Here is a 13,732-nt window from a genome sequence, read left to right as displayed (position 1 = left end):
ATTTTATTGGTATTAAAATATAAAATATTTTTTAACTGTTTTTAATGTCATCTTTTAATTATATAAAAGTATTTAAAATATTTTTTGTTTTAATAAATAATAATATATATTATTTTTAAAATAATTTCAAGAATACATGTTAAGAATAAGGTTGGACATGCTAACACGTGATGCCATATAGATATAGTTGTCAGAACCGAACCGATAATCAAACCGATTAGACTACTAGGTCACTTGATCACTGGTTGAACCGATGGATTACCGGTTGACCCGGTCCTATGTAAATAAAAAATAAAAAATAGCCAAAAAATTAAAATTAAAATTTAAAATACATATTTTCACTAATATTTTAAGAATATCTAGCTATTCTAAAATAATATGGAACATGAACAATAAGTATTTTGTTAATTGTACTCTATCATAAATATTTTATTTTATTTTTATATTAAAATAACTATTATTTTCAAATTTTAATAATTTATTAATTAATTTATATCTATTGTACTATTATATACTATAAGTATTTATTGAAAAATAATATTAATTGATATTATATAATTATGAAAAGAAAAAATAAGTGAATTTATAACCATTGTTAAATAAAAATATAATTAATTTAAGAATGAGTGAGTTTATAACTAAAATTAAAATAAATTAAATAGAAGTAAACTATTTGATAGAAGATATCTATATGTATTATAATTTGCAAATATATTTATAAGAAGTATGATAGCTTAGTGCCTATGAATGGCATTTCTCTCATTGAGGAGAGGGGTTCAAAACCCCTTATACGGTTCAAGCATTAGACCGGATCGGTATAGGATTCGTTTAATCGATTTTTTGTCGAACTGATCGGTCAGGTCCGGTTCTAATAACTATGCATAGATGTGTGTCCGAAGAAGAATTTCTTATTTTTTTATTAAGACATGATTGGACACGGCAGATACGCGTATCGGACGAGTGTCGATGAATGTCGTATCTGACATGCGAATACCACAACTCAACGAAGTGTTCGTGTTTCATAGGTTAAAAATAAAAAATACGATGGTGTATTCAATTGAAAGAGTAATTCTTCATGCTTGTTTAGGTGGATTTCTAAGAAAAGATCTTGTTTTCAAGTTATTTTTTTAAAAGATCTTATAGAAAAGTAAAAAATAATTTTATGTTTAGATATCTCATACCAAAGGATCTTTTTATCTATCAATTATGTTTGGATATAATAATATAAAAGTAATTTTTGTTTATTTATTATGTAAAAAATATTTTTTTAAAGAAAAAATCTCTTTTAAAAAAAGATGTAAATTGTACCTTCTCAAAAAAATATTTTTTTGATTTTTATAGTGCTTTTACTTTTACTACTAGAATTTTATTAAACACACTAAAAAAATCTTTCTGTAAGTTCCATATTAAAAAAAAATAGACAACACTTTCACCGGTTGTATATTCAAAAGAATAGGTAACACTTTCTACTAATGGCTAGAGCAAAAACAATAGGTGAAAAGTGTGGTCTAAAACTCTGCTATGAAACATTATTTTTCGAGAATAGGCAACATTTTTAAAAAATAGTCTTAATAAGCGTGGTCTTCAAAGCAAACGCATTGCTTTTGACCTAATACAACAACTGCATCTGCAGGCTACCAAAAACATTGCCTCGGACTTCAAAGCATTGCTCTAGATCAAAAGTAACCGTTTTCAATTTTTAGTTACCTTTTTCTAATTGTTGTTTGGTAGATAAAAATGTTGTAGTGTACCCAGAAAAAATATAAACAAACTATAAATCAGTGTGACATGATCTTTACTTTTAATGAAAAAACTTCAATGAAAAAAAAATCAAGGCAGTGCGACTGAGCGCTATACGCCTATAGACCTATTCACAAGAAAAATGCCTAGTTATCAATTACGTAGCTCTCCATCGCAACTTCTTGTATAGGATAAAAGAATACGAAAATAGAGACTTTTCAAGGCAGAGGTTCTTCTGAGTCTCCCAAACGACATAAATGCAGATATGCATCTGTGCCTGCAAGTAATACCCTTGAATTATGAGAGTTCTCGATAATGAAAAGCTAAAACAAAAGCTAACAACTAACTGAATTGCTGATGAATTCCAATCCAAAAAATAGAGATAAAAAAATTATAATACAAATGGATACTAAAATTTAGCCTCAAATGGAAATTTGGGAGTATATAAAATAGAAAATATATAGTTGAGAAAATTCAAAGCCTCACTCTAAAGATTGTAGAAATGCTAGGAAAAATAAATTACATTACACATAGAAAGAATGAATATTGAATTGATGTACTATACATAATAAATAACAAAATGTGGAGAATTGAGGTCAACATAGTTGAGATAACTATATATGAAAAGTAAGCAGAAATGAGACATTATTACATGGAATCAAGTTTAACAATAATTCATCTTCAATGAAAATAGTTCCAAATTATGATAAAATGATGGAAATAAATAAGTCCACTAAATGAAAAATATTGTGAAGGAAAATGAAATGGGAGTAGCAAAATTTAATTAGTTAGTTAGTTAGTTATAGTTGAGCTATACAATACCATATCCTTCCATGGACAATATTTGAAGGTCACCACCAAAATACTTAGCATACAAGCGGCTAATTGGGAGGCCATGACCATAGCCAGCCATTGTGACAGTATTAGCAATTCCAAGGTCTGAATCTTCATCCAATAATGGATTTGTTCTTGCTGTGCTATACAGATATGTAAATAGCTTTGGAAGTCCACTTCTTGGTATGCCTCCTCCCTCATCTGATATCTACAATAATTAATAATTTAATATCATTCACACCAACCACTTAATAATTAAGACAAAGAACCTCATCAATAGCACCAATAGCATGCAAAAATTAAGGTCAAAATTCAGATAATAAATTTTAGCTTGTGGTACACCCTGTGACATGGGTTTTGCATTGGTGATCATCTTAGAAGTTTTGCTAAAGAAACTACTTAAGGAATAAACAAGAGAGTTTGTATGGTAAAATAAAATAAGTTCAACTGATCAATCATTGAATAGCATAAAAGTTTATAGCTCCTTCATATTCCCTAACTAGCATGCTAAGCAAATGCTTCATTTTTAACAATCATTTGGCAGTTGACAATAACATTGCTAGTAAGCTAGAGTTAAGATTAAAGAATAATTTACAAATTAGATTAAGTCAGTTGAGAATCATCCCTTCATCATCAAGTGCACATTTTTGCTCCTTATCATTAAGAGACTTTTGCAAAGGCCACCACGTTTAATAATGCTTCCTTTCGCTTTGATTTGTTCAATTATAAATATTTCTCACAAATATTTCAGATTTCACTTGTTATATGTATATTTTAAACATTCAGTGTTTTAAAGTTTCATCATTAAAGAGAATAGATAATTTTTATTACTTTTATGTTAAAATTTTATAAAGTCGTATTATATCTTTGGAAAATATTGTCATTAACTTAATAACAACTATGCTTGGGGACAATAGCTATTCCTTCTTAGTTCTTACCTTAAAATCGTTATATTCAACTTTCTGTGATCTTCTATTCATCAGTTTTTTAACAACCAGAAACATAAAATAATATCCTATTTTATACATACAAAGTTAGACTTCAATCATGAAAAGATGCAATGAAAAAGTCCAATTTGGAGAAATAATATATGATAACTCATGCATTCTCATAAAAAACATGTGTGACTAAGCATTATCCAGAAAGTAGGAATCACATTTTTCAGTTGAATTCATTGAATTTGGCTAAATACCTTTATGGTAACATCTTCTATTCCATCAGCAATAATGATTCTAATGGGAGGTGCAACTCTGTCATCATCCATAAATCGCTCTTGGACAGCTCGCAATGAATTCTTAACCAACTCAAATACCATATGATGCAAGTGAATTGGAACATACCTGATGTGAAAAGAAAAAAGAAACAACAACAGCATTTCTATTGTATAAGCAGAAAATAAACAAGAAAATTGAATCCACCATTGAAGTAAGAAGGTAGTTACGGACGGAAAAGTAAAATCAGGATCGCCATATATTGTTACTTCTGGTGCGTTGCCATATTCGCGATAACACATAGCTCGTGCATCTTCAATGGCATTCCTAGTCACATCCAAAGGAGACATTTTTGTGTGTATACAACCAACACAATTTGGATTTGGATTAGGTTTGTGCAATTCTAAATGTTGCCCTGTTCCAACACGTTAAACATGAAAAAGGGACAGAGATAAACATACAATACTTTACTAGATTTTGAACCACTACCAAATTTAGAGCAAACAAAACTTAAAAGAAATTAAATATTTTTTGAATTAGAACTAACCAATAAGCATACGGATTCCAATTCTTGACAGGAAAAAACGGTCAAGGAACTCATGAATCTCAGTATGATCTTCAATAGCAGTATTTGCATTCATAGTTCTCTTTAATTGCGAAACACCCAAGGCCATTGTTGGCACCACATTGTCATGCCTCACCTTAATAGCCTTGATAATCTTAGTGAATTCTTTCTCATCACTCATGTCTTTTATCTCACGAAAAGATCTAAGATCACGGAACGAATCCAAGTACCAATCTCTAACCTAAAAATCACAAAACGCAGCACAATCAAAGATGAAATTGAAGATCAATAATTACCACAAAGTAAGAAACCTTATTATGCACAAATAATATATAACACTTATTAAATCTGCGACTTATTTTTGTTAAAATTGTCGTATTTACCTACCAACAAGATTCGTACTGGTATAAATGCAACATAAAAGAAAAGTAAAAGCAACGATAGTGTAATGTGCCTTGAGAACAGCAGGTTTTTGAGATAAGCCACAAGGAAGATTCTCGAGCTCGATGGATCTTCGTGCAATTCTAATGGGAAGCTCACTGTGAAGAAACTGAGCAGAGAGGAGGAGGTTCTTGTCAGTAGGGTTGGACCCGAATTCCATCATGTACTTTAAGGTCACACCATGTTGTTTCATGGATCCCCACTGGTGCACCTCTTCCATCACTTTCTTTGAGATCCTCGTTGCCATGCATGGTAGCTCGGTAGTCCTGCTTCTTTTGCAACAAAAAACAACAAATTCGCTCAACAATACATATGGTTACAATTATTTATAATCAGGGCTAAAAATAGTAATTATTACATGTTTTATAGTGTAATACTAGTTTTATCTCCCGTGCCAAGCACGGGCATTAAGATTATAATTGTAAATAAATAATATTCAATAAAAAAACGAATTAAATTATTTAAAAAAAATGGTTGTGGCCAGCAAAGTTTATGATTGGGAACATCAAATAATCATCAATGATGATTTAATGGTGGTGGATTGGTGTGAGATTTCATAAAATGACTCAATGTTCTCGAAGGATTACATGCTATCCAAAATTAAATAAAATTGCTAGCCCACTAGAGTTTTCCTTTAAAAATAATTGTTTGTATAGATATGTATTATATAAAGAATAATATTTAATGTGTAATTAAGTAAGAGAAAAATGTTCTTTATTTATTCTTTAAGACTTAGAAGAACTGCGTACCGAAAAGATTACAGAAGGAGCACATGAGTGGTCAACTGATCAAGGGAGAATGTTAGGTAGCATCCCGGTAAAAACTTCTCTATAGACCACATTAATAGTATGATCTGAAACTTTGCCGTTAGAATTAACGGATAAAATCTTCGGTCCAGAATGCATGCTAACCCGAGAAAGCGCAACATAAAGCTGACCATGAGTAAAAACAGGCCTCGAAAGATAGACGCCAACGGTTGACAGCGTTTGGCCTTGGGACTTGTCATCACAAAGCAAAGAGCAACCGGAAATTGGCGTCGAGTAAACCTGATTGGTAATGTATCGTTATTGGGTGACATGTTCATCTTGGGAATAAATACAACATCACCAGTATTACGACCTGCTAAATGACGCACTCAATGATATGGTCACCAAGACGTTTAACCTGCATGCGCGTACCATTACATAGTCCATTGGATTGGTCAATATTGCGAAGAAGCATCACAGGAACACCGATTTTAAGAACTAACTGGTGTCGGGGAATTCCTAAACAATTTAGCGCATTCAATGATTCGGTGCTCATTGTATATAATTCAGATTCCAGGTGACCATCTTCACTAATTAGTGTATCAGAGCTCAAGTATACCCTCTCGTTGCCAGGGATCAAAGACATCACATGATTGTTTACTTCATTAACGACATCAAGTGTTGGTGCTAATATACTCCTACCCTTAAAATAATCCACGCTAGAAGAATAGAGTAAGATGTCAGGATAAACGAACAACACCAAATCATGCAGACAGGGATACTCAACATTAAGCAGCAAGTCGTTGGGTATTCTGATCACTGATTCGCCATCGGCATTGTCTCTGATTAACCCGTCACCAACTTGAAGCAACCATGTAGCAAATTCCTTCAATTGTACACAATGGATATCTCGTGAACCACGGGACAGTCTCATGTTTTCAGTTAACTGTAACACTTGGCAAGATTGCCACAAGTTCGAAGCATTAATACACGAATGAACGATCTCTTCCTGGGAACCACGAGGAATCACAGGCAATATCTGACGAAAATCACCTCCTAGAACAACAATTTTCCCACCAAATGGGGCATGAGGAATATATCCACGATCAAATCGAAGAACATCCTTAAGGCATTTGTCTAGCGCTTCGAAGCAAAATTTATTTAACATAGGTGCCTCGTCCTATATAACTAATTTTGCAGATGAAATAAGACGCGCGAGGGGTGTGGCTTGCTTTATATTACAAATAGAGTCCTAGTTAACACTGAGCGGAACCTTAAAGCGTGAATGAGCAGTTCGCCCATTAGGCAACAATAGAGCTGCAATGCCACTGGATGCAACATTGAGGACAATATCACCCTTAGACCTTATCGAAGCAGACAGCGCATTCCATAGAAAGGTCTTACCAGTTCCACCATAACCACAGACAAAGAAAAAACCACCAGCGTCACGACGAACTGCATTTTCTATTGTGTCGAACACAATGTGCTGGTCTCGATTCAACCGGGAAATCAAATCCACGGTGACACTTGCCAATTCTGTCCTGTCGAAATTTAGCTCATCAAAAAAGATTGTGTCAGAAGGTTCAGGTAAACCAGCATAATTAGGAAACGGCATGTCAGGAAAGTCTTTCAAGCTCCGACCATTCGGCTGCAAGAGTTTTTCAATTTCGGCAAGCGTGATGGACTTAATCTCATGAATAGAACGCTGAAAACCTAAAAGAAAAAAATGCAACGTAGTTACATAAGAAACAAACTGGACACGATGACGAAGGGAAAATAAAATAAATGCATAACAAACTGCAAGAGGTGGAGAAGACCGGACGTTTTTGAATGGAGTGGTATGAATTTATTGCGAAATAGTAACCAGATAGTAAAAGCAATCCGGAAACTTTACCTAAGTGATGTCTTCCAGAAAGAAGCGAGTTGTCCACGCAATGTTGCCAACATTTCTCCCACACCATGTCAGGACGCACAATGTTGTTCGACATCAAAAGCATTGCAAACAATCTCCTGATATAATTCGGCGATGCCCATGAGCTGACTTTATTAAGTGCATCAATAAATTCCCTATCATCCTGCAATAACCCTAGGGCATAACAGGCCTCTTTGAATGTATCGTACACAACCCCACCAACGGAACGCACATCAGCAAATGTCTGGCACCCTTTTTGATAATTCAATAACATACGAAGGTAGTACTCCTCTCCATGCGAGTGAGGAATATGTGTGAGACGACCTATGACATTCCCTTGCTTCCGTGGCCTCCACAAATACCCCTGCTTATCCCAGACAAAAAATGATGGCATCTCCACGTAAGTCAGTGTACGGGCCAGATCAAAATTCTTGTTAGCCTTAAACCAACCAATAAACATACTATCCTTTGAGACCGCAGCGTCGATAACATTCTCAATAAGCTGGTGATCTTCGTACAAAACATTCTGTTCATTTGGAAGATGGAATGGAAGGCGGATGACGTTAGGCTTTTTGTACTGAATCTCAAACCCGAATAGCCGCCAGAATGCCTCACACGCTGATATATACCGACAATCATAGTAGTTTTGGATTTCATCTACAGTGACATTAGAACCAACTGAATCATGCAATCGGAAGAACGAAGCTGTGACACGATCATTACCATTGTGGACATACTTGAACAAATACTTAATAGCAGACGTCTGGCAAGTATACTCAACATTTATGTGGTAGCCATACTTAAGGAGCAATGTTGCATTGTATGGGACAACAAACCTATTGTCGAGATTAACATTCCTCTTGCTTGTTGAACGACCATTATCCGACCGTTTATACCTAGGAAAACCTGCACTGTCTATGGATGTTTTCTCACAGAAAGGTACTGGATAAAACTTGGAACACCTCCCATTAACTATACATGGGCTACTCATGTTCAAAACCCCACATGGTCCGTGAATCATGAATTTTTGGACTAAGCTGTACAGCTTAGGTTGTGTGTGTTCGTCGGGTATCTCAGCCGATATATGATGGTCGATATCCTCAGATGATCGAGGCTTCTCGGCTGGTTGAACAAACAATAAAATATGACAATGGGGAAGACCACGCTTTTGGAATTCAACTGTGTACACAACTGCAACAAAGAAAATGGGAAAAAGAAAAAAAATATGTTAGGGGGCAAGTCAACGTTGATGGGAAAATAACAAATGTGTTAGCGCGACATTGTAAAAAGTGAATGGAAAAACTCACTTTCTTTAGGCTTTCCGAATATGGACCCATCCTTTAAGTCTTTCATCAAGACATCTAACTTGATTTTGAAAACCCTTGATATGATATCTGGCCTGTCACTTGGGTTTAATGAATAGGCCGCAACGCAATCTTTAATCTCGGTCCACTTTGGGTTACATGTGATAGTAATGAAATAGCTAGGGTATCCGGCATACCTGCAAATAGCAAATGCATCTTTGCAATTGTTGTACATGTATCAGGGACCACCGACAAATGAAGACGGCAAGATAACTCGTTTTCCAGTTCTTGCAGCCTGTGTTTCACCCTGTATGAGACACTCGTGTAGGCCTTGCAGTTGATGGGAACGAAACTTGCTCTGGTGGAACCTGTGATATTGTAATCTTTCCGCTTCTACCATAGTGTAACTATCAACCAAGAATTGTTGGAACAAACATCTTGACTTGAGAAGCACTTGCGACTCATGTGATCTCATTTGGATTCGAAAAGACAAGAACTCCCTCATGCTAATTGTTTCTCGCTTATGTAACTGTTGCTTAGATCTTTCATCGGATATTAAGATATCACTCTGAAAACCATCTTCTCTGTACGGAAAAAGCAAGGGGTACTGTAGTGCAAGATATTGCGGATGATTAACATCAATCCGTTTCAGAAGGTTCGAATGTGTCTGAATAACAACGTCCCTCGAAAGGTTGTCAAAATCAAAGTCACCTACAATAAGAGCAGCAACTTCAGACGCTGATGGCAGATTATATCTTCTACCATCAATATTTCTCTTCTTGATAAGATGAAGCTGTAGCGGAGTCGTTGAATCTTCAGTGAACCTTTGCCTAGCATATCGGAAGCACTTAGCAAGAGAGTTGTGGGAATCAAGCATGCTGGTTAGATCTGCTACAATGGTATGATCTATAGCTTGGTGTTGATTAGACATGCTACATTAACCCAAAAATAAAATTAAACAACATAAATCCAGGTCATGCAAGAATCATATAATACAGACATTAAAATATCAAGATACCATAACAACCACCTACTTACCCAATTGCATTAATCCGGTTCTGGACTTCATTTTCTGTATCATAAAAGTAGAGCTGAGCAAACTTGGGCTTGCTAGACTACTGTGGCAACAAACTTCCAATTGAATGGTAATTTTGGCCACTTATAACAAACATGGGGGGGCGGAACCCTTGTTTAGTGTGTACTGAACCTTGCCAGCCATAGATGTAAACGAAAACATACCATTAAAGGCCCTGATATGTTTCTGGTAATGCAAAGCTTGTTGATCATCACCATTCAACAACACCCACAATAATGGTGGCGGAACCGGCAACAAAGGGAGAGTGACCTTTCCACTCATACAACAAATAGCAAATAATATTGTGTTATTGGCTCCACTTTTCGCAAGGCGCTCGTTCATCCACATTTTTGCCCCACAAAAAACACAACTTTGGGTGGGCTGCCCGATTGACCAAACATCTAGGGAACATTCAAAATATATAAAAAAATCAAGTGTCACATGAGTGTAATAATAGGTCAAAATATATATAAACTCACAATCATGTTCATTGAGAATGACACCTGGTTCAATAGAAGATGCATTGAAAGCTTCTGGTTGGTCATCGCTAGCCTGAGCCATATGCAAAGGTGAAGACGGAGAGAAATGCGAATAGCCAACCAGACTGCATGTTTGATAAGAACAAGTTATCAAATATCAAAAATAAGTAGCAAAAATTTAGAGGATTGTGATTAAAGGGGAGGAAATTTAGGGAAAACACCCATGCCCAATGGTGCCTACAGGTGAGCCTCGGCAAAAAGGTGCCATGCCAAGGAGGAAAAAACACCGCACCAACTTATACGGGGATATTGGTTAAGTCTTTAATTGCAGCATAATCTCTGGTTCCAGAGTTTCAAGTAAAATGGCACTTTCAGGCATTACTCACGTGGTAGGTGTTACATAACGATGTTGTTTGTCACGGGATGTTTCGATGTTGCATGGTGAGGAACCTGCAAGGAAAAAAGAGGTGTTATCCATGGAGGGAGGATGCAATACCATGGTCTGGTGCAGATACGAAGAAAGTAACTGAGTGTAAAAAACAAAACAGAGCAGCACTGGTGATCCCAAAAATAAAGAATAATAAAAAACGTCGTTGCTGTAAGTGTTTTAACTGTGAGATATAATACCGTTATAATAGAAAAAAAGTAAAAAATACTTATTTTAATAATAATAAAAAATATATAAGATAGTAATGCCATTTTTAATATTATACGTCAAATATTTGTTAAGTAGGTACTGATTTAGTTCTCACGATTGACTATGCTTGCCTAATCCTTGTTTTATGTGCGATTCCAAAAGAAACGATGAATTCTGAAAATAATAATTTTAAATCAGCAATAATGTTTCCAAAGTTAAGAGAAGGTCAAACGAAAAAAACTAAATCTGAAAAAGTTAACAATATTTAGCGTGTCATACAATGATTAATCATGATAATGACCATAATATAATATATAAATTATATAAAATTGAATATATCATACATGGCATGTTCTCTATTCTTTATAATGACCGTATGCTTCTTTATAATATACTATTCTATCTATATAATGACCATAATGTAATATATATCTATAAATTATATAAAATTGAATATATCATACATGTCATGTTCTCCATTCTTTATAATGAGTGTATGCTTCTTTATAATATACTATTCTGTATTCTATATTCTATATTCATATTTATAATATACTATTTTATATTATATATATATAGATATGTATTCATGAATATAAAAATATAATCTTAAAAATAAGAAAAAATATTAATGATTTAAGGTGAACTAAATTTACTAAATAAAACATTCCAAATAATAGGGAAGATAAACGGTTTTAAATGAGAGAAAAAATTAATGATTTAATATAGTTAGATAGATAAGCGTTTTTAATTCATTGGCTAATAGACGACTGAGCATATTACGTAATTTAAAATTAGCCATTTACAATCAACACATTATTTTTAGACGACTTAATCTATTTCGATTAAAATTAAAATTATAAAATTAGAAATAGTAATTAAAATAGATAAATAGATAAATAAATTTATTTTTAAGAAATCGCTCCCTCATTTTTTAACAAGTTTAAATAGATGAGAAGACTAAACACGGACCATCATTACCATACTCATTAAGAAATAATATATTGGAAAAGGCACCCAACGTATATTGAAAAGTCAGAGCTCACCTTGGCCTGTAGCAACAGCGACGAGATTTTTTGGGAGCAGGCCGATGTCCTGTTGAAGGGGCTTAGAAACCCCTGTGTTGGGGTTAACTGCAACAACAGGAAAGCTTAGATCAAAGTTAACAAATAATGCATAATCAGACCAGCAGAGCAGCAAGGTTAAGAGCACGCAGGATTGTCAGCAGAAAATGATATGTCTCCTATCAGGCGAAAGTATGGATAACGGCGAAAAATAAAAACTGTAGCGAAAAATTGTCGCCAAGCAAGCGGAGAAGTATGCATGGCAGAACGACAAAGAAACCATTCTCGGGGCCGGATGGGATAAGCGACACGTTGATCCAGAGCCTCTTATGACCAAGCAATTTCATCCGTCGTTGTCGTGCGAGCCTGGCTTCGGGTTCCATGGAATCCAGGCAGGCAAACCGCCTGCCGAGGGCGAGGTTTGTCGGATAAATTTGTTTCAACTAATCAAACTCTTTGCATACATGTTCAAAATAGGATCCCGGCAGGCATGACAGGAAAGTCCACACGCAATGACAGAAGTCTACATAGATTTGGGGATATGGAGGAAGAACAGGATAGGTATATCATGAATAATGTCAAAGTTCGACTATGAAAGGCACATGTGTTCAATCGCTTGAATAGTCATTGACCATTAAGGAAAATAGACCACATCACAAAGGTATATATTTATTTAGGTAATGTTTATGAAGAAGATTGTCATAATAAAATAATAAGACGAAAGGTAATTTTCACTTTATTGTACCCAATTATTGCCGAGAAGTATTCAACAGCATTATTCATTGGCAATCCATAAAATTAGTCAAACATAGGTTGTTTTATCTATTCTGACTATTCAAGGAGTGTTAAATGAATAGGATGCTGAAGTTAATTTTTTATAAAAAAAAAAGAGGAAAATATTTTTAAGACTCCTACTAACAAAAACTGTATAAAAAGAACCATGAAGTTAAAGAAAATTTGGCAAGGACCATAGAGCAGGCAAAATAAAAGGTCTGGACTATGGAGGGATGAGAGGTTAGAGCGCACTGAGATGGAGGTCTAAATTAAAGGATGCGCCGGCCCACCATAGCAATGTTGGCCCCAGCCACATGCAAACCGTTGCCGGCGATAAATTGCGGTGGTCACGCTGGGAGGATCCTGCACCATTGCACTCACCCGTCCCAACCTGATTCCGCACCATTACGAAACCATTTTTTTTTGCAACCTCTGTTTCCATTTCCCGGATACACGCTCATTTGATCAAATTTTATCATTTATAATCATACCTTATGTTCCCTACTTTGTGGTTTTTTTAAAAAAGTTTAGAATACTAAGGAATCCAAATAAAATTTGACTTAGATTCCAATTGTAAAATATGAAGTTAAATAAAGAAAGAGGAAACCAAGTTAGCTGTGAGGGGAAAATGCTTATTACAGAGTCATAGTTATACTTACTTGTAACATAAAATAAGAGTAGTGGAACATGAAATAAATTAGAGAGGTTTTTTAGACCCTGTTTTGATATAGGCAAGAAAATAGAAGAAAAGAAAACAACATGCAAAATTTGAGAATTAATAAATAAAGATAAAAAGGTATATTCATGAATTTAATATTTAAAATTGAGAGCTAAATTTTTATTAAGAAGCAAAGAGAAGATTTTATAATTTTAATCGCTTAATAATAAAACAATAAAGATCTCGTAATTATTTTTGTTTTAGTGCATTTTATCAATATAATAAAAACTTA

The 13,732-nt window shown here is 34.5% G+C and overlaps 3 protein-coding genes across 3 annotated transcripts; all 3 read right to left on the bottom strand.

Moving 5' to 3' along the window:
• Positions 1-1,884: 1,884 nt before the first annotated feature.
• LOC107458797 (pyruvate dehydrogenase (acetyl-transferring) kinase, mitochondrial-like) lies at positions 1,885-5,038 on the bottom strand. The gene is made up of 6 exons (XM_016077003.3): positions 4,805-5,038; positions 4,333-4,591; positions 4,020-4,200; positions 3,767-3,914; positions 2,563-2,782; positions 1,885-2,017 (listed from the first exon to the last, which is right to left on the bottom strand). The coding sequence occupies exons 1-6, from the start codon at positions 5,036-5,038 to the stop codon at positions 1,959-1,961; spliced, it is 1,101 nt and encodes a 366-aa protein (XP_015932489.1). The 3' UTR covers positions 1,885-1,958.
• A 541-nt stretch (positions 5,039-5,579) lies between these two features.
• On the bottom strand, positions 5,580-6,705 carry LOC107458796 (uncharacterized). Its single transcript, XM_016077002.1, has 2 exons — positions 5,956-6,705; positions 5,580-5,837 (listed from the first exon to the last, which is right to left on the bottom strand). The coding sequence occupies exons 1-2, from the start codon at positions 6,703-6,705 to the stop codon at positions 5,580-5,582; spliced, it is 1,008 nt and encodes a 335-aa protein (XP_015932488.1).
• Positions 6,706-6,789: 84 nt separating this feature from the next.
• Positions 6,790-8,988, bottom strand: LOC107458795 (uncharacterized). The gene is made up of 3 exons (XM_016077001.1): positions 8,757-8,988; positions 7,336-8,640; positions 6,790-7,250 (listed from the first exon to the last, which is right to left on the bottom strand). Exons 1-3 carry the CDS (start codon positions 8,986-8,988, stop codon positions 6,790-6,792), a joined length of 1,998 nt encoding a protein of 665 aa, XP_015932487.1.
• Between the last annotated feature and the right edge of the window lie 4,744 nt (positions 8,989-13,732).

This window comes from Arachis duranensis, chromosome 7 (assembly GCF_000817695.3).
Source record: "Arachis duranensis cultivar V14167 chromosome 7, aradu.V14167.gnm2.J7QH, whole genome shotgun sequence".
Lineage (NCBI taxonomy): Eukaryota > Viridiplantae > Streptophyta > Magnoliopsida > Fabales > Fabaceae > Arachis > Arachis duranensis.
This window is presented reverse-complemented; position numbering and strand designations above follow the sequence as displayed.

Coding starts and splice junctions, on each gene's coding strand:
- LOC107458797 (XM_016077003.3), bottom strand. CDS start 5,038: ATGGCAACGAGGATCTCAAAGAAAGTGATGGAAGAGGTGCACCAGTGG. Junction 4,592..4,804: donor AAAAACCTGCTGTTCTCAAG/GCACATTACACT, acceptor TGTGATTTTTAG/GTTAGAGATTGGTACTTGGA. Junction 4,201..4,332: donor TGGAATCCGTATGCTTATTG/GTTAGTTCTAAT, acceptor GTGTTGGAACAG/GGCAACATTTAGAATTGCAC.
- LOC107458796 (XM_016077002.1), bottom strand. CDS start 6,705: ATGTTAAATAAATTTTGCTTCGAAGCGCTAGACAAATGCCTTAAGGAT. Junction 5,838..5,955: donor GTAATGGTACGCGCATGCAG/GTTAAACGTCTT, acceptor ATTACCAATCAG/GTTTACTCGACGCCAATTTC.
- LOC107458795 (XM_016077001.1), bottom strand. CDS start 8,988: ATGTACAACAATTGCAAAGATGCATTTGCTATTTGCAGGTATGCCGGA. Junction 8,641..8,756: donor ATTCGGAAAGCCTAAAGAAA/GTGAGTTTTTCC, acceptor TCTTTGTTGCAG/TTGTGTACACAGTTGAATTC. Junction 7,251..7,335: donor GGTCTTCTCCACCTCTTGCA/GTTTGTTATGCA, acceptor TTTTTCTTTTAG/GTTTTCAGCGTTCTATTCAT.